Source organism: Lissotriton vulgaris, chromosome 8 (assembly GCF_964263255.1).
Source record: "Lissotriton vulgaris chromosome 8, aLisVul1.2, whole genome shotgun sequence".
Lineage (NCBI taxonomy): Eukaryota > Metazoa > Chordata > Amphibia > Caudata > Salamandridae > Lissotriton > Lissotriton vulgaris.
This window is the reverse complement of record NC_141696.1, coordinates 203,846,524-203,872,157: the sequence shown is the minus strand read 5'-3', so window position 1 is coordinate 203,872,157 and position 25,634 is coordinate 203,846,524. Positions and strand designations below refer to the sequence as shown.

General features: G+C 43.5%; 1 protein-coding gene across 1 annotated transcript in view; it reads left to right on the top strand.

The window, feature by feature from the left end:
* NOX4 (NADPH oxidase 4) overlaps window positions 1-25,634 on the top strand; it is a 727,367-nt gene that overhangs the window by 193,173 nt on the left and 508,560 nt on the right. The window contains exon 7 of the mRNA XM_086933983.1: window positions 18,238-18,310. Coding sequence (XP_086790109.1) covers window positions 18,238-18,310 — 73 coding nt within the window. The remainder of the gene's footprint in view (window positions 1-18,237; window positions 18,311-25,634) is intronic.

Below are 25,634 nucleotides of genomic sequence, written 5' to 3'. Positions count from 1 at the left end.
TTAGAGATGTAATCAATAAGGGAATCCATACCAAGAAAAAAGTCACCACCAAACATTAAATACTCCTCTATGATAGACATTAGTTTGCGTGTAATAGTAATCCAGAATGGTTTATTTAAATGTGTAGGAGCATAAAAATTAAAACTAGTAAAAGCCATTTTGTTAAATTAATTTCACTATAATCCAGTGTCCTTTCAAATCTAAATCTTGAGCTATCAATGTCACATTTAACGCTTTTTGTACAAATGATAACCACGCCATTTCATTTACCAGTTCCTGGTGAAGCTAAAGCAAATCCAACCCAAGTTCAAACAAGTTTTTAACCTCTGTGCCAACAATGTGAGTTTCTTGTAATACAGCAATGTCAGCATTGAATTTGGTTAAATATGTCAATACCCTATGCCTTTTAATAGGCAAAACCAGCCCCTCAAAATTTCATGACATTACAATTAAAGTCATATATACACAAAAACTGTAACATGCACTTTACACAAAAAGAACGACTGTAAGGAAATCCAATGTATATACTTTGAATTTGAAAAATATTAAAGGACCAGAGCTAGAATAGGCTAAATGAAAAGAGAATAGACATGGAAAATTAAAAACTAGAGAAAAGAAATATGGGAAAGAAAACAATGGGGAGGGAAAAAAAGAGAACTAATACCAACAATATAAACGGATAAAAGGCATACCGGAATAGCAAACAAATGGTTGAGGAGTGTGAGGCCACAAAAGGAAGATGACACCACTAAGGTTCATAATCAGCCGAGAGTGAGTAACCCAGACCACATTTACCACTTTGGGTATACATTCTAAATACATGGTAGAATAACGCCTAAGGGGAGAAGATAAACAAAAAGAAGAGAATAATTAACACATAAGGATTATACATGTAAGCATTAAGATAAAGAAGACAGAGAGGAAAAATTCAATACGAAATGTTAAACACAGAACAGATCTAAAGATTTTCCAACAATCATTAGACTACAAAAATCAGGAGACCGATAGCGTAGAAGTATCCATTGCTTCCTCTTTATAGTTATCCATACATTTCTGCTGAAGAGATTGGTCTTCGTATGTCGTAGTCTTGTTTTTAAGTGTCACTAAAAATAATCAGGGGTGAAAAAGGCCAAATCTAGCATTCAGAGAACAAAGATCTGGACGCATGTCCAGAAATCTTTTTTTGTCTGTTTGCTGTGGATTTAGCTAAATCATAATCATAAGGGATTGCCAGATCAAGAGATTCAACATTTTATTTGAGCTGTTTTAATGACTTTAAGGAGCTCAAGATATGCTAAGAAGTAAATAATGCCTCTGGGTGTCTGAGATGATGAGGGTCGTTGAAGACTATGACCAAATCTGTGCGCCTGCTGAATATTTAAAAAAGTTGAATCTGGTATTTAAAAGACTTTGGGGGTAAAATCAAACATTCCATCCGGCTTTCTTTGTTGCATTACTTCAGATAGGAGATGTTTAATATTATGCTGGGCATCTAGCAAGTCACCAACTTGTTCCACATCAGTGACTCTGTTGTCTATCAAAGATGATTTGTCATCTAATTGTTTAAGTTTTCTAATCTTGTTATTATTATTATTATTATTAAATCGGTTTTGTACAGCGCACGGTTACCCTAGAGCATCCCAGCGCTTTGCCAACAGAGTATACCAGAAATAACAGAGGCAAAGAAGGTCAGCAGAAGAGAAAAGTTTTCAATTGTTTTCGAAAGCGCAGAAGACAAGGTTCCGCGCGAAGACATAGAGGGAGGGCATTCCAAAGGGCGGCAACATTGACGGAGAATCTCCTTCCTCCTGATCGGGCCTTTTTTACCCTAGGGCCAACAGTCAGATGTTGCTGGTCTGAGCGTAAAGTTCTACTGGCTTTATACGGGATCACCATCTTCTGAAGGACGGGAGGGACTTTGCCTTGCAAGATTTTGTGCGCGAGGCAAAGGGATTTAAATTTCACCCTTTCCCGTATTGGCAGCCAGTGTAACACCCTCAGTGCTGGTTTAGCCGAACAAGACATGGGGATGTTGTATAGCATTCGTGCTGCCGCATTCTGAACTTGTTGAAGTCTGTTCAGAGTGATCTCAGGGGCACCGAGGTAGATCGCATTGCTGAAGTCTAACCTAGACATAATCAGACCCTGGATTAAGAGCTTCCGAGATAGAAAAGGGATCAGAGGTAGTACCTTGCGTACCGATCGGAGGAGACCAAAACAGACACCCGCTAGTTTAGAGGCCTGGGTTCTGAAGGAAAGATCTCGTTCCAACCAAATGCCCAGGCTCTTGATCTCAGCCTTTGGTTCAGGGGGGGGTCCAAGGCAGCCGGGCCAGGCCAGGCAGGGGAGGGAGGGAGTTTTAGGTCCCATCAGCATTATCTCCGTTTTGGACCCATTCAATTTTAGTGCTGAGTCCCCCATCCAAGAATAGACTTTTGAAAGGCAGGCCTGAAGTGTCTGGGAGTTGTCCGTGGATTGGGAGAGGGTGAACACCAGTTGGGTGTCATCGGCGTAGCTCACAATCTTGATGTTAAATGGAGCCACCACATCCTCCAAGGGGGCCATGTACACATTAAATAGTGTAGGACTCAGGGAGGAGCCCTGAGGCACGCCACAATGGAGGTGGGTGGATGCCGATCGTGCGCCCCCTTCCCAAACCTGGAAAGATCTTTCGCTGAGGAATGACTTGAACCAGTTCAGCGCTGTCCCCCTCACTCCAGCGTCTGACAGTCGCTGGAGTAACACTCGATGGTTAACAGTGTCGAACGCTGCACTAAGGTCCAGGAGGATCACTGCCACTGATCCTCCCGAATCCAAAATGCAGCGTGCCTCCTCCGTGACTGCCAGCAGGGCGGTGTCAGTGCCTTGGCCCGGGCGAAAGCCTGTTTGGGAGCTTCTTAACACACCATTGGACTCAAGGAAATTAGATAACTGAGAATTAACCAATTTTTCCGTGATTTTACTAAGTCCTGGGAGGAGCGAAATGGGCCTGTAATTAGCCATATCTAGGGGATCCAGGGTGGATTTTTTTAGGAGGGCTTTCACTATTGCACTCTTCCAATTGGGTGGGACAATATCCGCGCCTAATGAGGCGTTGATGACTTCAGTAATGGGCTCCACAATGGAAGGGGCAACCTGTTTAAGAATCCTCATGGGAGCAACATCACGGGGGGAGCCACTCTTAATGGAGCATAGGACTTTAAGAGCTTCATCCTTAGTGACTGGCCCAAAGGATTCCAAGATCATCTGAGGAAGACCCTCATCCTCCAATGGTTCCGGTCCTATCTTGGACTGGGGTAGGGAGATAAGAATTTTTTCAATTTTTGTGTGGAAGTACTCTGCCAGATTATTGCATTTTACTTCCAGATCCTCCATGGGAGCAGAAGGTGTGGGAACCCTCAAAAGTTCTTTGACCACCAAGAAAGTTTCTCTTGAGGAGTTGGAGGCATTGCTAATTTTCTCCTCAAAAACTGAGTTTTAGCTAGCCGGATGGAGAGCTTATAGCTCCTCATTGCCGTTCGGTATTCCATCTTACTAGCCACTTCCCAGTTTTTTCTCCAGGCACGCTCTAATTTTTTGCATGCCCTCCGCATAACCCTCAGCTCAGGTGTGTACCAAGGGGCGGTGTGTAGTCTTTTCTCTTTTATTCCTGTCGATCTCATAGGGAGGACGGCGTCTAGAGTGTTCGACATCCACCTACAGAGGTCTGCTTCAGCTAAGACAGGGTCCTGTGGAAGTAGTGGACGTGAGGCTTCCAGGCTACGAGAGAAATTTTCTACTGATAGCCTGGCCCAAGGTCTATCTGGTGCACCAACATTAGAGGGGGGGTGCTCTCAGATTTAGTTTCCCAGGTAAAAGAGATCAGGAAGTGATCCGTCCATGGCAGGGGGACAGGGGGGGCTGCTTTCATGATGGAAATATTTGCAAAGATGGGATCTAACAAATGGCCTTTGTTATGGGTAGGCTCCAAATTTATGAGGTCAACCCCATAGGTTTTAAGGTCATATAGGAGGGCAGTCGCCAACCGGTCTTCCTGGTCATCAAAGTGGAGATTGAGGTCTCCCAGGCTATTGAAATTTGTGGCAGAAGCAGCACAAACCATTACCGTTTCCAAAAAAGAACTGGTATTTCCTGGGGGGCGATAAACTAACAGCCCTGACATTGCAACAGTAGGTGAGATTTGGAAGGAGAACTTGCAGCTCTCACAGTCTTCCACCTCGCCTTTCTGGGTTCTGCAGGTCAGTGAGTTTTTATACAGAATGGCGACGCCTCCTCCTCGGCCCAACGGTCGATCCTGGGAAAGGATAAGGAAGCCAGGGGGAAGGGCGTTAACCATATCTGCTTCTGAGCCCTGCGTAAGCCATGTTTCTGTTAGAAACAGGATGTCTAACTCCTGTTCCAAAATGAGGAGATTAACCTCGAGCGAATGCCTGGGGAGGGATCTACAATTCAAGAGACCTAGGTGTAGTGTGTGTTTTACCGCTACTTGGTTAGGGGGGTGGCATAAAGCACAGTAAGTAAAAGGTAAAGGTAAAGGTATATGGCTTAAAGGCTTGTATTTCATTTAGTATGAGCTCCGTGGAGAAGTGTGGCTCACTGGTTAGAGGAGGCAGACCTGGAAGCAGAGGTCAGCCCGGGACCAGGGTTCAATTCCCGGCTCGGCGGGGTCTTGAGTCCTAAAATGTCCATGGACTCGACAATTCTCGCTCCGGTGCCTACCGGATTCACGGGTTCACACTCTGCGACTCTGGGCAATAGCTTGCTTAATCTCCACAACGGCCCCTCGCGGCGGGATGCCTGGCTTTCACCTTGTGGATACCCTGCCGGGGTTATCTCACAGGGGAATACCAGGACGGGTTCCCTAAGCAAGCGCTTAGAAACCGCTCGGTGATTTGCGCTATATAAATTCCTGTACATTTACATTTACATTTACATTTACATGGAAATGGATGAAGGAGATTTGAACGGGAAGGAAGGGTCTTACTTAGTCCTTTTATTAGATATTAAAGTAAGTGTCATAGAAATCTTGAAATTCAACTTAGAAAATGTAGCAGACTGAATTCTACCCACTGAGGATGAAAAAGATTAAATATAATCTTTAGTCTGAATCATGGTTCTCTCCATGGTGGTATCCACAGCAGAGAATTAGTTGGTAGTATCTACAGCACATTTCAGTGACACAGGAAGAATAGGAGTAGTTAGTTTCAAGTTCCTAGTGTTCCCCAGGTGGGAAAGTAGGAGTATTTGGTGCAGACAGATATCACTAATAAGGTGCGTCGAATATGGTGTAAATAAAACCAGAAGGGTAAAATATCAATAAAAATTACTATAACAGAAGTAAAAAAGGTTAATAATAAAACATAATGGAATGTTTCCTCAAAAATGACTAGAATGTAGCATAGCGCCATGAAAATGCTGCAGGCGTTTCCTGATGAAGAAATTCAAAATGGCAGATGTGACCATGGTGTCAGTGGACATACCGTCAACCTGGTTGATCAGTGCAATTAAAATCACTCCATAAAGTGACTTCGATTGTAGAGCGGTTAGCAGCAGGAAAGATGCTTATGGGCTGACTTCCCCCCTCAGTCGCACCAGAGCTCCGCTAGAAGGTGGTCTTCTTTGCCTGGTGTCAAGTTACGCCCCTCCTCAATAAAAGCTTCTGACTAGCCTGGGCAAGTAATCTAGTAGGTCAGTGCAATTCAGAGCAGACTAACCACAGCCTAAGTAAAAATGCCCTTGACCGGCAGGCACAGAGTGCCAACCATTCGAATTTCTTTTTGCATGCATGCACATCAGGCTATGTGCCATCCCAGCCTCAGTGATGCACTTGTTCAAAATGTTAAGGCCGCCAGTGCCTGGTATTTTAAAATTGATTTGGCTATAACATCTATAAGGCCATGCTAACAAAAAGCATAGTACCGCCAAGCATTTCAGATGATTCTAGAAACAGTTAAACTTCTAATTCTTTGTAAGAGAAGCAATGATATAAAAAACAAAATAAAACCCGAAACCGATGATAAGGGAAAATTTACAAACCAAACGCTTTAAATTAAAATCTGTGCGTTTGTTTTGTTTTAATATTTATATGAAACAAGAGAAAGAAATTGCTCTTCCAGATCCATTTATGGAGTATAAACAGTAGTATGATTTCTAAAACAGCATTTGTTTTTTCCTTAGTACATATTTAATCAGTGGCGTCACTAGGGAGGTGCGGGGGTGCAGACGGCACCGGGTGACACCATCACATGGGGTTACACTGTTGATTCTTATGTCTCTGACTCTGCTATGATTATTGTCCAACTTCATTTTAAATTTGGGGGAAAGGGGGAATTTGCACCCAGGTTGAAGCCTGTATATTTTTGTGTAAAACCTCCTGGAAGGTATAGTGTGTATAATGATACCCAGGCCGAGCAGCAGAACATCAAGACACACCCTAGAAATGGGGACAGAAAGAGGGATCTGCCAGCCCCTCCCGTACCCCGCCGGTGCGTGTCTGTCTGAGCCGTAACCGGATACTGTTGTGAGCTGTTTCACAATGAAGAGTGCGGATGTTATTAGGCAATGCAGCAACACTCGACACCCTCCCAACCCCGGCTGCAGACAGATTTCCTGCTGAGAACCCACTGACTCCCCCCACAACTACTAACCCACTTCCTGCCCTCAGTCCCCGGCCCTGGAGGGGATGTCCGGGAGCAGGGGTGTCGGCCTGCTCTGGTCGCACCTGAGCCGCGTTCAGTGCACAGCTTCACCGGGCACAGCCATCTGCGAGAGGAGCCCACAGGGCATTGGAGGCGCTGCCAGGGCAGCCCACGGATCTGGGGGCGGTTGGCTCCCTCCCACACCCCTGCCTATTTCCCCCCTATATTTTGCTATTGTGTGAAAACTTTTCCAAATCGAAGAGGAAATAAAATAGGCAATAACATTGGGGCACAAAAACATACAGGAAGAAAAAAACACCTTCAGGATTGACTGGTGTGGAAGTGTTTAGGGATAAACACGTTGGGTTGGAAGCCCACCCCCGTCGTCATAGCGGTTTTTAGGTTTCACTCTCGCTCTCTGCATTTATTTAGAAGTTGGATGTCCCAGAGTCGGATGGTGCAGAGGCCCGGACCGTGTGCAGCCGAAGCCGCCCGTCGCTGCACCAAAGCAAGCAATCAATGCACAGGTGTGAAAACTTTGCGGATGTTGATAAAAGGAATACCATCGTAATAGACGATCCTAGCACCTTGCGCTTAAAATACATATGTCTATTTGTGGTGTGTCCTTTATAGATTGACAGTGACGCCACGCAAGTTGGGCCAGTAAAGAAACATATCACCCTGGGTTTAAACCCTTCGTTCCAGACACCGGTCAGCTCAGGCACGCGGTCACTGCTTTCAAACGCGCTGCTTACAGACTACAGAGGTGTGCCTGGTAACGTAAAATGCAAAAACACCCCCGATGTTCAAAATGCGCCATTTTACTCCGTTGCTCCTTGCACCCAAGAGGCAATTGATCCACTTGGGATGATGGTCAGACATACTGACCATCCATTGGACTGACCACCTCTCCCCCCCACGCAGCTTCCACATGTATTAATATGTGTGTTTAGTGTCTTGCTCCCTTTATACCTCAACTTACTGCCCCCCGATTGCTTCCCACACCGTGCTTGAGGGCATTCATGTTTAGGTCGTTTACCAGGGCCCCTGAGAGGAAACTGGGGAATCAGGTGGCAATTGGGGCCCAAAACCTTGAACGGATTTTTTAAAAAACAGGGGTCATTCTGCCTAGTGCCCCCTGGTGTCACAAAGGATTGTGCATCGTCCGAAGTAATATGTGTGCGATTCTAAATATATGTAAATTAAATGTGCGTCCCCCTACTTTATAGCCTGCTGAGGAGAACTGTGCCAAGTACATGTTCCCTTTAGTTTGGTTTTAACTGCACGCCCCTCACCCTCCCTGCCCCAGACACCACACTGTTGAGCTATTCTTACTTTGCAGCAAAATGTACCCCCAAAATAACTTGTCTGATTGGTGTCATAATAAAAATGGGTATATAAAAAACAATATCCCAACTGGTGTAATTTGTAGACAATTAATAAGGATACGCATGCAGCATTATCAAACGAGAAAGCAAGGAGACTCTATATAGTTGTTGTACGTGCTCAAGGCATCATATATTTCAATTTTTTCTCAAAGGATCCGATAGGTACAATTACAGTTAATATCAGCACTGCAATTTGCAATTTACAATTCAAACAGAACAACCCAAAGTTGTACACGGTGCACGAGTGAAAAGGGGAGTAACACTACGGCAACACACGTGACAAAGTGATCAGCGTGAGCGGCGCGAGATGTTTGTACATAAATATATACAGTGAATAAAAACCAGACTGGTGTCAAAACAATTTAAAATTAGCCAATTTCTTTTGTCAATCTTTACGAAAACCACTATGTATGGGGCGCCTAAAGTCTTGCTGATAAGTCGACGGCGTTTCGATCCGTAGGAATTAGGATCATCATCAGGACAGGGTGGATTGATGGCAGTGCATATATCGCGTTTAGAGGGTCATGTGCGAGAGGCCAGTATGTAGGGATGTTCCACTATTACTGAGGAAGAATACCTCCAATGTAGAGAGCAATGGAGACAACCGGGAATCTGGTGTTCTTGGGGTTAGACGAATCCAACTGAGCGTGATGCAGCTATGAAAAATAAGGTTGGGGCGAATTGAAATGCGGTGAGATCTGCAGTAGTTAGGCGTAGTGATTTGGGCGTAGTCCGCAGAATACGGAGTATCACCGATCCAAGGAAGCGTGAAGAACGCGGGGTTACCTCAGCAACACCGGGAAACAATTCATTCACGGTGGCCATTCTCATGGAAAGATTGACTCTCCATTATCCACGGACCACGTTGGAATTACAGCGGGTAACACCGCGGACCAGACCACACCGGGACTCGTCCCACATTAATTTACCGAGTTGAGATAAAATTGAAATATATGATGCCTTGAGCACGTACAACAAATATATAGAGTCTCCTTGCTTTCTCGTTTAATAATGCTGCATGCATATCCTTATTAACTGTCTACAAATTACACCAGTTGGGATATTTTTTTTATATATACAGTTCTCTACCCCAATCCCAACGAGGTTGATGGGTTAGCACTCCTGTGTCTCTATACATAATAAAAATGGGGGTATTTATTTTCAGTGACACCACCTGCACAATTGCCCGCGCGTGCTTCACTAGTGCGCGTTGTTAATATGCAACTGAATGTCGTTAGTTATTCAAGCACTGGGAGGGTGGCCGTCTCAGTCGGTGCCATAGGGGGCTGACAGTAGATCTGTGCAGCAATTGCACAACCCACCGTGCTATCTGTGCGGCGAGTACTCTAACAGGGAACCCCAGCCTCCAAGACATTATTTAAAAGGGACAAATTGCTTTATTGTGTTTTCTTATGGTAGCGCTTCGCTTAATGGTGTGACAATCTAAGCGCTTCTACAAATGATCTTTGATTATTAACATTTACAATCAGTATCACAAGTTTGCAGGAGCCACAGTACAGTGACTCCGGAACCGAAATGTACCCTTATTTTGGGGTTAATTCTACTCCCAAGGTGGGATATCTTTTAATTTAAGTTTATTCAGGGGGGGGGGGGGAGTTCTGTGGAGCAGGTGGGCGCACATACAGACCACAGGGTGCAGACGGGGTGTGGTGGGGACAGGGGGGTGCGCTACACATTGCACTGCAGAGAGGGGTGGGTGGCATAGAGGGGGGAAACGAGACTGCTGAGAGGGGGTGGGCAGAAACAGAGGACAAACTGTGAGTGCAGACGACAAACTGGAACTGTTGGAGGGGTATGGGGGCTGGAGGTAAGAGGAGGGGCACCAAGGGACTGCTGAGAAAGAGTCTGGCCATGGGAACTGGGAATGGGGTGTGGGTAATATGGGAAGACGGGTGTGCAGAGAAAGGAAGTGACATGGGGTAAGTCGTGAGGGGGTGACACCATGAGTTACCCACACTGGGTGACACCAACCCTAGTGATGCCACTGTATTTAATTATAATAGCAATGCAGACCGTGCATCATAATTAATTATTGTGCTACACAGAAATATCTGCTATCTCGACTAGTGGTAGACAACTGCGCAGCAGTAAGGATTACCCCACTTGATTTACCCAATGACATTTGCAGTTGAAAAAACCTCGAATATGAGAAACCAACACCTCAGAGAATTAAACCACAGTTTAGCATGCAGAGCAAAATACATGAGTATCGAAGGAGCAGCCTTGGGGGAGAAGGAAGGAGACAATAGAACTAGAATAGGATCCGGGTTAAAAAGTCACATCACATATGGATGAGCTGCCATTGTTGTCTGTGCCTCAGAGGCTTATCAGTCTTGCAAACTCAAAGCCAACTTCACAATAAAAAAAATATATTTGTAGAATCAGCACAGAGCGTCTGCAATGCCTGGGGCCAGTACAGCAAGGAAAGAGCCAAACCATCCACTGGTTAGGACCATCAAATGTGTCATAACCCATTACATCATTGCTTGTTTCATTGTGTTTCTTTTCTGTTGACACATGTCAAAATCTGTTTCTCCTGGCAGCACATTTCCAATGATTATTATGATTATTTTTCAAATACTGCAAATTAAATTTACATTTTCAACTATGCACTTTACTAATATCAATTCGCCTAGCTCTGTGGTTTATATAACTAATTATGCTGGAAATGCAAGTTTTAATTAACTGTTTCATGGCGACTACATAAATTATGGCCTGCAGGATTAACTGTTCTGATAATATAATAAACTAAACAAATTAGAGGAAGATGAGATTTAAATCCATACAAATACTGCACTCATTTGAATAGAAATTAAGTTTATTTGGTGGTTCAAAGATGTCAGATTTGTTAATGTGACAAGTAATGAAAAAGATGGAATACCAAGACTACAGACAACACCTGGGAAAATAAAATAACAATTTATCAATCCATTGTCGGAATGCTACATTCCCTTTCTTTCTATTATCCAAGATAAAAATAGATCATTGTTTATAAACTCCTTCTGATCAGTATCTCCATTTCTGCATCTACATTCCTTCTTCTTGGAGAAAAATTAGCATTTTTTCTTTAGCTCATAATGATGCAATGACAAGAAATCATTGTTGTAAGAAATTGGGTTGTTGATTGATTGGGGTGGGTGCCATGGTCAAGCAGCAACCACAATCCTTGTAAGGGTGAGCCACAAGCCTACCCTAAATTAACTTAACCTCAATCCTCCGGTAGCTTGGCACAGATCAGTCAGGCTTAACTTAGAAGACAATGTGTAAAGTATTTACGCAGCTCTTCAAACAGTAATAAAGTAAAATCCACCACATAAAAAGGATCCCTCCCCAGATTAGAAGCATAGGGAACTTTTGTATAAATAAAACAAGACCAAAATGACAGAACTCCAATCAGTAGAACCGGAGATATGCAGTTTTACAGATTTCAGTGAAAATAGTGCCACAAAGCACCAACAGTGGATATCTGGTCGCACAAGACCAGGACGAAGTCACAAGTTCAGGCTAGTAGAGAAGGAGCATGGGCTTGCTACAGGGACCCAGTTAGGCCCACTGAACATAGTGCCTTAAATCTTGGTTTGCAAAGTGTTGAAAGGGTCCACATCAAAGATGCGTTGCGCAGCCAAAATAATGTGTCTGTTACGAAATACGTCGAGGCTGCCCTGCAAGGTCCGGCATTGTTGTCAAGGAGTCCATTGATGAGCACATGCGTTTCAAAGACTGGTGTCAAACATGTGTCATGCAGTGGTTGTGATGCTTCGGTTCCCAGGAGCTACAATGCGTAGTCTGGTGTCATTGTTGAGGCTGCTGTCGACGAGGTATGCAAGGGCCTGTGCGGAGGATGCATCACACAGCGGTGCTCAGCTGAGGAGCCAGGCTGTGATGCCTGTCTTTGCGACGCAGGAGACCCACACATCAGTTGCAAAGGCATTGGCTCTGCTTGGGGTTGTGCCACGGGCGTAACACAGGCCCCCGCAGCCCACGCGGTGCGGGAGGGCCTCAAGCTCCAAGGGGCCCCCTCTGCACTGCAGTCTGGACAGAGAGCTCATGATTAAGCCCGGATGGGTGCCCCTCTACGTACCGTGCAGGGAGGCCCCCTCAGTTTTTGTTACGCCAGTGGGTTGTGCAATGAAGAGAGGAGATGTGTCAGTTCTGCTGGGTCCAGATGAGCTGGCAGAGCACCATGGGCCCACTTCCAAGGGTCCAAGACGGGGGTGGCCCCACTTCACAGGGTAGATGCACAGACGGCAGAGTTTAGATGCTGGGGTCGAGGTTGTTGCAGACTTGTCTCTCCTTGGCACATTTCAGGAGGCCAACTAACTAGCCCTTGGAGTCACTCTGAGCGGCCTGGATTCAAAAGATGTAAGTCCTTCTCACCCAAGCAAGAGGGCAGCAGGTAGCAGGTCAGCAGGGCAGCAGTCCTTCAGAGCAGCAGTCCAGCAGAGGGGCAGTCCTTTCAGCAGCACAGGAATCCTTCTTCGTGGCTGAGTTTCCACAGGTCCAGAACTGTACTGAAGAGTTAGTGTCTGGGGTCCAATATGTATTGCCTTTGAAGTGGGAGAAGCTTCTAAAGGCAGCTTACACAGGTGCTCTCCCTTGCTTGCCCTGGCTCCAGACTAACTAGGGGGGATATGCAGTCCTTTGTGTGGAGGCCGGACACAGCCTAGTCAAATGTAAATAGGTCTGTACCCAGCTCCTCCTTCCATCCTTCCTGTGATGGCCCATCTAGGCACACCTAAACTCCCTATTGTGTGTGGCTGTCTAGGAGGAATACTCAAAGTCCAACTGTCAACTACACCCAGTCATGTGGCCCAGAGATAGGCTGCAGGCACCTAACGGCTAAGGCAGGAGAATGCCAACTTTCTAAAGGAGCAATTTTGAAAATGTAATTTAATATCTAACTTCATCATAAGTTAGGACTTTCCGTTACAATTTCAAAGACACCAAACATGACCTTGTTACCTGTTCCAATTTGGAAGTTACAGATTATTAAATGTAAAAAGTTAACTCCAGTGTTAGCCATTGGGAGAGATAGGCCTTACAGTAATGAAAAACAAATGAGTTTTTTCACTACCAGGGCAATTAAAACTTAAAGGCACATGAGCTACTTTTTAAATACATTGCATCCCTGCCTTCTGGTCTGTCCAGGGCCAGACCTAGGGTTGCCTTATATGTATTAAAAGGCAGGTTTGGGCCTGGCAAAAGTTTTATTTTGCTACACAGAATTGGCAGTGTATACCTGAACACACAGTTTTCAATGGCAGGCCTTAGATATGCTTACAGAACTACTTAAGTGGGTGGCACAATCAGTGTTGGAGGCCCACTATTAGCATTTTATTTGCAGGACCTGAACACAGGTAGTGCTACTTTACTAGGGACGTACAAGTAAATTAAGTATGCCAATAGGGTGTAAGCTCATTATACCATGTTTTAGGGCGAGAGCAAAAGCACTTTTGCATTGGTCAGCAGTGGTAAAGTGTGCATGGTCCTAAAGACAGCAAAAACAAACTCAGCAAACAGGAGGGTTGAAGGCAAAAAGTCATAGCCTGCACCTTTATAGGGGAAGTTACATCTAACACGTTTGTGGACCATTGAACTGCGCACAATAGAAAATCCCAGAACCATTGAGCCATTTAACTTTTCCCTTGTAACTTATTTATTTTTTTTCCGACTGTAAGAACTGAAAGTTAGCACTTGGTAGCCAACATCTTTCTGCTTCATTGTTATTCTCCCACACGTTTGAAACGAAAGAGGGGACAATGAAACTAGTTTTGCAGTGTGAATCGTTCTAGATTCACATGCTGTACCTCTAACTTAAGCCTGAATGCCTTGTGCCACGCTACCAGAGGATAGAGCACAGGTTAATTTAGGGATGGCTTGCCTCTCCCTTAAAAGGATTATGGTTGCTGTTTGACCAGGGCTCATACCTAGTCAACAAACAACCCAATTTCTTACAGCAACAGAGGGATATATCTGCAGCACAGGAGAATGGGAAATGCAAAATGTGCAAACTTCTGATTGAGGTACTTGCACCAGTGGTCGCTGGCGAATGCCAATGTGATAGACTGGTCAGGTAAATATGCATAGGTGTTACCCCCAATCGTGCAGTACTACTGTAGTCCAGTTGAGATAAACTATAGTGATGTTTGAATAGACCTGTAAGAATGGAATCATTTTGCATAAGATCCTCAGAAAAAGGAAGCAAGAAGTGGAGACTTTGTTGATCAGATTAGAGAAAAAGCGATTGCTCAAAGAGAAGCCAAGTTTGTGCAGGGAATTCACTGGGATATATGAGTCAGCAGTTCAAGAAGGGCACCATCCCTGTAGCCAAGTTGAAGGGTTTGTTCCAATGATGTGTACCTGAGACGTATTTGTATTTAATTTGAAAGAGCTGGACTCGATCCATTTAATAATGTAATCATTTCCATCATAGAGAGCTAGAAGAAGTTTTGCTTCTGGTGGAATTCACATTGAGGCGGATGATGCGTTTAGTATTGTTCTCTTCAGTCGTGAACGAATATCTGACCGAACTTATGCACATGTGAGTCCTAAGTTTGGGTTGGATGCTTCATGAGTCAATGGTTCAGCAATAAATAGCAATCAGTCTTCTTGCCAAGTATAGGGTCCGAAGTTTCCGTGGCATGTGTGCCCAACGAATAGGAATTGATAAATGAACACTTTACTGACTGTGGAGGGGAGTTGTGAGTTTTTTCGATGACTGGTGTTTGGTCTAAGTTCTGGATAGTTCTGAATGATATTTCTATATTTTTAGGGTGATGGCACACGTAAAAATGAAACCACAAAAGACAATGATTTGATTTATTCCATAGGACACCGCCATTGGGAATAACTTGGAGTGCATTCTAGTCCGTCATTGTTTGCCCTTTGTGGATATTCAGATGGGGAGCAACCATATCCAAATTGTTCCTGGTCCTGCCCCAATAATAACAGTCCAGTCTAAACTAGAAGGCCAGATCGCCTTTGAATGGGAGCACGAGTCCCCAGACTCTTTTCTGCCTTTTGGTTCTCATTTGTAAGGCGTGGCGTGGGTCGTATGGTACAACTAGCAAGTGGCCCACATTTGAGCTCCCATTGCACTTAAGGCATCACAGAAGAACAACAAATACTTATTAAAATTTTCCTTAACCCCTCCCCTGCTGGTGACGGAACCACTCCGTCATCAGCGCCGTCGCGCTGTGCTGATGATGGAGCGGTTCCGTCATGGCCCGCTCGGCACGCCTGTGCGGCGCGGATTCCGCACCTGCACTGAGCGTTCCATTGAGCGGGCGGGGCAGTGATGGAACCGCTCCGTCATGAGCACAGCGCGTCCGCGGCTGGTGATGGAGCGGTTCCGTCACCAGCATGGGCGCGCGCGCGGCCCCCCCGCCCCCTTAGCCCTGCTGCAGAATAGCCGCCGCAGCAAAGGGGTTAAAGGAGATGTGCACTGGAGCTCATGAGTGGACAGAGAGCTGGTTTTAGAAATAATTATATATTCTATCCCAGATTGCGCAATTTCCTTCAAATTCACATCACGTACTGTAGCATTTCTCATTTTTGTATTTAAACAAAAGCATTGAGTTTTGCTATTCAATAATATATTGAGCAAAACAGCTCTTTGGCTGATATTACCACTTAGGCCTTGAGGACTCAAGGGGCGCAGCAGTCTCCCAAACGCCCAATTACAACAAGTGCGGTCGGACTGCCATTGGCCCACCTCAGCCTCCGTTCCCTTGCAGTGTTGTGGCTGTCAGGAGCCAGAAATATGCTAGGCAGGACCGCCGCAGTACCGCCAAGCCTATTGCAAGTTTCCTCTCCGCCATGGTTTTGATGGTGGTTCCACAGCCATGAAAACCGTGGCAGAGGAAACGGGCCCCCTGGTGCCTCAGGCCCTGTGGATGCCCACAGGGGGGCACAACATGTGTCATCCCGTGTGCATGCACACCAGTTCCTGCACAGAATGTACTTTACTGTGCATGCCGTGCGGTAGCTGTTTTTGGTGTTCCACTGTGGTGCCCATTTTCAGGGCACCGCTGTGGGAACGACAAAAACAAAACCCATCAGACAGGGGGATACTCCCAATCTGGCGGGCGGACTGACCACGGCTTTGGTGGCGCACTGCCAAACTCATAATCAGGCCCGAAGTTGGCAGAGGTTACAATTGCATGGTTGGAAAGCACAGGTCTTTGTTTTCTTATGTGAAATTTGGAGATGGAGGGGTGATGACGAATGGGGACTGCCTCTGACGTGCTTCCCTGTAGCTGTAGTGAACAAAATGCGGACCTTAGCTTAGCGCCTAGATACCCTCACGGGTGACAAGCTGCTCTCTACAAATCGACTGATTGATTAATTGATTGATTGAGCAGTCTTTTCAGAGCACCATTATTGTGTATTACTCCACTTCCAAAAACAGTGTGTGTGTGCTATTGAAGAGGCAAGCATGGAAAGACCATCACTTTGCAAATTTGGTTAACCTTAATGAAAACAGAGAAAATGGGCCCCGCTGCTGTCCATTTCAGTAGTAAGGGGCTTCCTTAACTGGAGTGGGTGCTTTGACACATGCTGCACTAAAGACAGCAACTTCCCGGGTTTGACACAGTGCTTAATATGTAAACACATAAATGTCAGGGCTCTGCCAGGATGCCACTGCAGCTTGCACCACACATTGCCCCCTGCCATGCTGCTCCTCTATTAACCGGTACAAAAGGGGGTGGTGATGGACGGAGCATCTGAACCAATCAAACACTCACACCCAGTCAAATGATCTGGGTTTAATCCATCACCGTTCTTTAGCCCACTCTGCCACCCCAGTTCAGATATGGCTATATGCAAATCAGTCTGACCCTGTGCCTCATGGGAACAGTCCGGCCCGAACTGCCAAGCCATGTCTTCCCTGGACCGGAAACAAGCTTCCGAGGACCGGTTTCTGGCATTCCAGCCGTCTTCAGCCCGGCTTGCTTGAATCCAGTGGCAAAGTGAGCAAGGGACTCACGTCTGAGCATACCCTGCCACACTTATGGCGGCCAAAAGCGGTACAAAAGGGGGTGGTGATGTACGGAGCATCTGAACCCATCAAACACTCACACCTAGTCAAAAGATCTGGGTTTAATCCATCACCGTTCTTTAGCCCACTCTGCCACCCCAGTTCAGACATGGCTATATGCAAATCAGTCTGACCCTGTGCCTCGTGGGAACAGTCCGGCCCAAACTTCAAGCCATGTCTTCCCTGGACCGGAAACAAGCTTCCGAGGACCGGTTTCTGGCATTCCAGCCGTCTTCACGTAAGTGTGGCAGGGTATGCTCAGACGTGAGCCCCTTGCTCACTTTGCCACTGGATTCAAGCAAGCCGGGCTGAAGACGGCTGGAACGCCAGAAACCGGTCCTCTGAAGCTTGTTTCCGGTCCAGGGAAGACATGGCTTGGCAGTTCGGGCTGGACTGTTCCCATGAGGCACAGGGTCAGACTGATTTGCATATAGCCATGTCTGAACTGGGGTGGCAGAGTGGTCTAAAGAACGGTGATGGATTAAACCCAGATCTTTTGACTGGGTGTGAGTGTTTGATTGGTTCAGATGCTCCATCCATCACCACCCCCTTTTGTACCGCTCCTCTATTAACCAACACAGGCCTTCAAAGTGTGACAATTCAGACTATTTCAGCGCCCCAAAGCTATAAGAATGGCTTGGGCAGGTAATAGTCATTGTTCATGTATATTGAATTAGTAATTAACTATTGTGATGATCCTCTCTAAATGAGCCAGACAGCGCCACCTTGTGGCAGACTGTCACAAGCCCTGGTGTTGACAATTAAGTGCCGGTGCCGAACACCGGAAAACACAGGCTCAAATTAAGCACTGATTTGACACCTCATTGTAATAACTTGGGGGAATATTGCAAAGCGCCAACTGTCAGAAATTGTTGCTTTACTTGTTTGTCTTAAATGTTCATGGAGAGGTTAAAAATAAAGAGAGAGAGAGAAAGCGCTGCTTGTGAACGCGTCACCATGGAGATATAGCAGAGAATCTAAGATTTCATTTCGGATTAAACACTGCATAGAGCAGGCAGGGCTGTCACTGCAAAGCGTGTGCTATGAATTCTTAGCAGAGGCGCACTGGGGTGCTGCTGGGGTGACTAACGCGCCGGCGCGCTGCGGGGTTCGCTAATAGAGTCTAAATTGCTTTGCATTTATGTTTTAGTTCCTGGGGTGACGGGTGTCCTCATGGTGCTGGTCCTGTTCCTAATGTGCACAGCGTCTACAACTGCAATCAGGTAAGGCTCTGATTGTTACACCAAACACTGCCAACCACCCCTGTAATCACTACTGCCAACAACAGACCTCTGCGGGAGGTCGATGTGTGGGAAAAACGATAAACTGAGGCATTAATGGAGACAAATTGCATTTCCCGTTTCCTGCGCTTATAGAATAATAAACCAAGCAGGGGAAATCAAATTCTTTCATTGAGGAGATGCATAAATGCATTGTTTTAGACGTATAAACTGAGCAATAAATAAGTTCCCACTGTGCGTAATTTGTAACTTTCGCTTCCGCGTAATTTGGGGGAAGTACATGTTAAAACATATGCAGAACATATGGTACACAAGGCAAGACGTGACTCGATTTTTCTTAACGGGCACGGAATATTCCTGCTCTATGGTGAAAATATGGCGGGTTAATACTATTTTTTTAACTGTACAGATTTTCACTTGAGTAAAACACACTTTTTTAGATGTGTTCCACTCTTCCCAGGGCACATTCAGAAGACTTTGGACTGATTGGTGCACTTTTGGGCACTTTCAGGTAAACATTGCCACTCAGTTCTGGCTTCCAAAACTGAATTAAGGTTTCCCTAATTAAAACGTGGTTATCTCTCTGAACTGGACAGCCCGTCCCTGGCACAGTTTTCACACTGGATGTATTTCAAAACGTATTCCTGGTACCGGCATAGATTTGGGTGAATAACCATGCATGAAAACATATTTACGGCAGATTACTGCAAAAGACAAAAAACTACTCGGATATTTAAGAATAGAGAAATGACACGAGTAATCTCGTATATTATGAAAACGAACTTTTTGGGAGAAGAGGCAGATCAAGAATATAGTTTTGATCTACGTTGTTTCAATTTTTTTTGTAATTTTAGGAGACGTTCACTTGTAACAATATCTATGCCATCCATGTCTTATGTATTATGTCTCCCTGAAAATCGTTTTGTGTTTTTTTCTTTCACATTTCCGACAGTGGAGAAGTGTGGCTCACTGGTTAGAGCAGGCAGACCCTGAAGCAGAGGTCAGACCCGGGACCAGGGTTCACACTCTGCAACTCTGGGCATTAAGCTTGTTTAATCTCCACAACGCCCCCAAACCCCCCCCCCCCCCCGCGGCGGGATGCCTGGCTTTCACCTTGGGGATGCCCTGTGGGGGCTATCTCACAGGGAAAAGCCAGGACGGGTTCCCAAGGCAAGCGCTTAGAGACCCCTGGGTGATAAGCGCTATATAAATCCAATATACAATACAATACAACTAAGATATGGTTGTTAGAAAAAAATCTTCTTTTATTTCATTATTATTTTAAAATATATATGGTCCAGCAACCAAAATATAAAGTCAACGCGTTTCGTTCGGTATACATTGAACTTCTTTAGGGCTTTATTGATCTTGTTCTGTATTAATATTCACTCCTTAGGTTGGTATTAATATTGTATATCAGATCATGTCTGGCTTTCTATTAATCAATTATCCATAAGATTTTAGGCCAACTCGTATAGGCTCCAAGAGTAGAGTCCAAAAACAATTCCAGTATCCATCTCGCAGTGCTCCATTAGCGTCCCACCATCTATGTTTTTGTTGTGGGATGCTAAATGAGAGCTGGAGTGAAATTTAAAAAAAAATATTTTTCTATTAACATACTTCTCAGTGCACCACTCAATCCTTGTTTTGAATCTTACTCTGCTATTTAGTCATATCACACAGCTGCTCATATTAGAGTTGGAGTGCACCAATTCATTACCATCTAGAATTGAGTGTTAGGTGCGGCATAGACGTCCACCGTTGGTGTGTGTATTTAGTCTTAACGAAGATAAGATGTATATTAAAATGTACTTCTATTTAGATAAAGTATATTAGAATAGAATATGGATCAGAAGTATGAAAGATCAATTACTGGTAAGGAGTATAGCTGAAGCAACTGATATTTTTAGGAACACACAATAATAATTTGCATTCAATTAAGCTGTGTCTGGAACTAATGTCTTCTAGAGAACTTTGGACTATGAGTACAAAGCATTTTATTGGTCACAATCATCCCGGTTTGGATTTTGCAACCTAAAAAATACTTTTTCTAATGTACCAATCTCATCACCCTTGCATGAGTGGACACTCATACTTTTTGCCTTTTGCTGGCCCCTATATTTTTGTTGGCTATATAAATCTGTGTACTTTAACCCTGTTAACCAATGGTAAAGTGGATGCGCTCCCACTTTCAACATGGTCAAATTTGAATATTCCTAATTGGCATATGGTAAACGTGTGACCAGGGCATGGAAGGTAAACGCCACCAGTGGACTGCAGCACCTTTTGTGCCATCCACTATAGTGGCAGTGCAAACACAGCTTCAGGCCTACCCTGTGTACCCTGAGAGTAGCAATGTAAAACCTGCAGTTCAACCTGTCAAAATAAACTCTTTACACAGGTCAAAACCACCATTTTAAATATGAATAGGTCCATGCTATGTAGGGCTTGTAATCCACCTGGCAGGATGCAGTGTATTAAAAAGTAGGACGTGTTAGAAATGTAATGCTAATATGTCCTTACAACGATTAGTAGCACCCTCAGCTATTTTTCACTGTGGTAGTCCTAGATGTCCTGTGTACAAAATCAGTGTACATCTTAAAATCCTAATACTGTATCTCAGGAAAAGGACTAGCTAGATAGATAATTATACTACTATTTATAATAGTTCTTAAATATCTAATTCAATGCCAAATATTTCTTTAAAGTATTGTTTAAAAAGAGTAAAATAAAAAAGTATTTCAAAATACTAGAGGAAAAGCAATCATGTATGTTAAAATTGTACGTTGAATTCAATGTTTTCAATATTTATAAAACTCTACCTCATTGTTCAAATACTTTTCACTAAGGAAACTTTAAATATAATTGAAAAATAATATAGAAGTGTCAGAACATGATTCAGCCATTTGGTCCTCTCTAGTAGCCCAGAAAGCAGATATTTGGCCCTCCTGGAGAAGTGCCATGCTAAGCACACTTTCTGCCTCGGACACAAGCTGAGTGTAGCAGATGGCCCTTCCAAAAATGCCATAAGATCCTTTGTGTGCCAAAGCTTATATTTTCGTTCAATACTTGAAATACAGGGCATAAAATATAAGTCTGCACTTTGGGCATTTCCTAGCAAAAATATAATTATTGCTGTGCCTTTACAGATAAGGTGGAAAGGGTGCGGAGAAAAACAGCAAAGGATTGAAGGACTGAGTATTTGGGAATGGGGAATAAGTACATGAGGAAGATAGGTAGAAAACACATGCAGTCTTGTGGAGTGAAGAATGAAAATTAAAAAAGTAGTTACCTAAACTTGAGCAGTGGAAGGATGCAAATCAGTCAAGCAGATGAATCATAAAGAGGCTATGATCCATGAGAAGGAAAAACGTAAGAAGAGAATAGGAAACAATCAAATAAGAAGTAATCAAATAAGAATGTTAATAAAGCCAACCAAAGGTAGGCATAGAGCTGGATGGAAGCCCATTGTAATTTCACAATAGATCTCTAGTCCTGTCTACTGTTGTAGGGCTGTTATATGCTCTTTCTACTAAAACCTTTATAAATTCACATCTCCGGTATCCCATATTGCTGATTTGTCATTTTGGTGTAATTTTGTTTATTAAAATGTACTACTTTTTTTCTATTTAGTTTAGGGATTTTTATTGTTTTGAGTTTTGACTTTATTACTGTTTTAGTACTGCATACATTATTTAAACATTGCTCTAATTTAAGTCTGTCCACTGTGTGCCATAGATACTGGGGGATTGAGCTTGGGTTAATTTAGTGACTTTAAGGGTTCACCCTGATGAGGCTTGTGATTGTTCATTATAGTTGACAGTCATCTATCCCACATATTAATCTAATTTCTCACTTTTACAAACTCCAAAAATTGGATTGCGACCCCACACTAAACCGTTATTTGTAAGGGGTTTCTTGAAGGTGTTCCTTCTAAACTTGAATGGGCATGTAATGTGTCAATGTTTTGCAACAAAAACATTGGAAAGTTACTGATTCCAAAGTTAGGGTGATAACCCATTTGCAAAAGGGAAGGGATCCACCTGAGCCATTTTTCCTTTCTAAATGTAAAAAAAAAGTTTGATGATCCAGGAAACCACTGGCAACTTAAAATTTAAAAACTTTCTTAAAATGGAAGCAATTGTTTTTATAAGGAAAAGGGGCTGCATATAAAAAAAAGTTCACTTTACTCAAAGGCAGTCACTAACACGGTGTCTGTTGTCTGCTAACTCCAGCAGACCACCATCTCTGTGATGGTTACCAATTAAAATGAGTTATGATTTGCGATCTATCTCATTAATATTCATAAGGTAGGTTGGCTCACGACCCTCTCTGAATCAGAATTTTGCGAATAATCTATACTACATAGTTCACTCATACATTTGTATAATGACCACAAAAAATATTGGTTGCAAATTGTAACCAGTTTTTATGACCTGTATTTAATGCATCTGGCTCTTTGTTGTCAAGGATAATGGCTCCTAGCCCAAAATAATTTGTCTCCTTTTCTTCTTGGTGCAAAAAACTTAATTGTACTTAGTGCCTAACTCCATCTACAAAGACTACTTTGCTTTTGTTTGGAAATGAGAAGCACGTCAGATCCACCTGTGTTTAATAATATGTCAATTACTTGAATGTGGCTCTAGACTAAAATATCCAGCCTACCGACCTGTTTCACTCCCTATAGTTCGGAAAATACTGCAGTTCTAGGGTTGAGTGGGAGTCAGCAGCCCCAGCAAAAGTAAGCATGATCCTTCCGAGCTAGAAAGTTGGCTTCACAAGCTTTTCCTCACCTAGTCTTTCCTTCTTTCTTTTATTCCATTAGAAAAATTAATAACCATAAAAATACAAATACATAAAACAGTAAAAAATATAACATTAGCTAAAATTCTGTGATAAAAATGACATTACAGCTAACAGTACATCACAATTGTATAGAACAATTACAATTCAGAAAAAGAATTTGAAGATCTTCTGATCAGTTATTTGCTTAATTTAGCACTAGCTGCTAGAAAGCTGACCACGGAAAGACAGACTTGAACATCAGTTAATAATTGCAGATACATCAAGGGGATCTTAAAATTCAACCTTCTCAACAGGAGCACTACAATTTAGAGTCTAGGTTGTTTGTAATGACTGCAAAACATAATAAACTGCAATGTGTCTTGGGGAGAGAAGCCATCATAGTCATGAAAGCCAGATAAGTAATTAGGATCTGCTGCATTATCCACCGCAGAAGACGATGCAGCATATTAAGTCCAAAACAAGTCAATAAAATCCAGTGATGCACATTTGGGACCATTAAGATATGGTTAAAGAAATTTGTCTGACCAATGGTTTGGCTAGCTCTTTCTGTTCCCTTGATGTACATCTCCACCTGAGGCAATTGGTGTGCCTCCATGGAAGATCAGCATTCCCAATCTTCTCTGACTTCTTAAAAAGCTTACTTTTCCCAAATCCAAATGGCAATTACTCACAGACCTCAACCACGGTATTAAGTACCATTTATTGAGGGAAAGGCAGCCTTTCAAGATTGGCTGATTCAACTTCAACTCTGGACTAGTCCAGGTATTAAACAACTTAATTGGTGGTGTGAGCCAATTACATCACCCACATAAAGGAGACCCAGTTCTTTGTGGAGGACAGGGATTTGTACTGAGGGACATCCAACAATCTTCTCCAAAAAAATTATTTGATAGTTTGTAGTGAGGCAACTCACAGGTATCCCCTTACATCCCCCATATATTGCAATTGAGACACACTTAGCCTGATACAATTTAAGCATTGCCTCTGGGGTCTTCTTGCCCAATCTCAAAGCAAAGCCACTAACCCCCCCATCTATCCTCATCATGAAGAATTTCTTGTTCGACAAAAGGGGGGAGCAAGAACATGCTCAGTCAAAGATGACCCCTAAGTCTGAAAAGGATAAAACACTCACCAATACATGCCCATTTGCAGAGAACTATCTAGTTATCCCCTCCCCTAGTCATATGTTGTGATCTGTATCATCAGCAGTGACCAGTTACACACAATCTTTTAACTACTACAACTTCCTGGTTCAAAACCTTATCTGGAGCCCTGAATAGATCCTTCTAAGTTGCTTGAAAGAGAGGTACGCTCTCTGATGAGCCTGTGAAATTTGATCATGTACTCTTCTTTTAACAACTCCCACATGAGAAGGCTGATTGACTCAACAACCTTTAAATTACTCTGCATGAGTACATCTAATAATACCAAGAAGTGAGAACACCTTTTTAAAAGGTAAGCCTCTCTGGGATGTTCAGGTCAATCAGTGTGCATTCACAAGGAAAGTCTGCTTTCAACATAGACATGAACCACCACAAAATGTTTGGAGATGTTCAGGCAGGCTCGAGTTTCAAGGCAAAGATTTATAGTAAAACATTCAAATGATAACTTCTTAAAGTGAATGCTGATGTATGGGACAGAATTAGTGGGCAGAAAAGGTAATGGGAAGGAAAAATATTAAATCTGTGAATGCTACTCAGATAAGACAGAAAATTCATGATAATGTGAAGGCCCACCTGCAACCTCCTGGTCACATTTTTAAACCTGGTTAGGGAAGACACCGCATTTCCTCCTCCTGGTTCGATAAGATAAGATTGGCTTTTTATTTCCATATGATAGTAAGTAAAAGGTTAGTGTAAATTTGACCAATTAGGCAGATGCAAGCAGTGCCAGAAATCAGTAGGGTTTATAATAGTATAAATATATGACCTATCCTCGATACAAACCTGGGGTCGAGCGGGAGTTAACCGTCCCAGTGAAATGACACTGCAACAGTCAAAGTGCAGTGTGATTAACACTGATGAAACACCTATTTGAATAACACAGTAGCTACCCCAATACATTTCATGTAGCTAAGGAATGTCAGGTCTCAGAGTAGTGGTAGGTGGGAAGGGGAGTGGGGAAGATAGTGATGGTAAGTAGGGGACAGAGGAGGGGTAGAAAGAGTATGTTCTATCATCCCAACACTACATTACCCCCAACTATCAGTATGGAAATGCCAGACTGTCAGTACTGTGTTTCCCATTAATGAGGATCACAATTTCAAAGCTCAAGCATCAACACAAGTCATAAAAGATGCAAGGGAATGTTACTATCTTTCACTTGAATTACTGTTCCTAGAGCATGCAACCTTTCAGTGGCATGTTTACCTTTAAGGAAGCCACATCTGGATCTTTCATATTGAGAACATTTATTCACCAATATCCCAGTTACCATTTTTGATTAATCATGTTGAATAACCATATAGGCTCAGCTGCAGTATTTGGGTGTACCCTCAGCA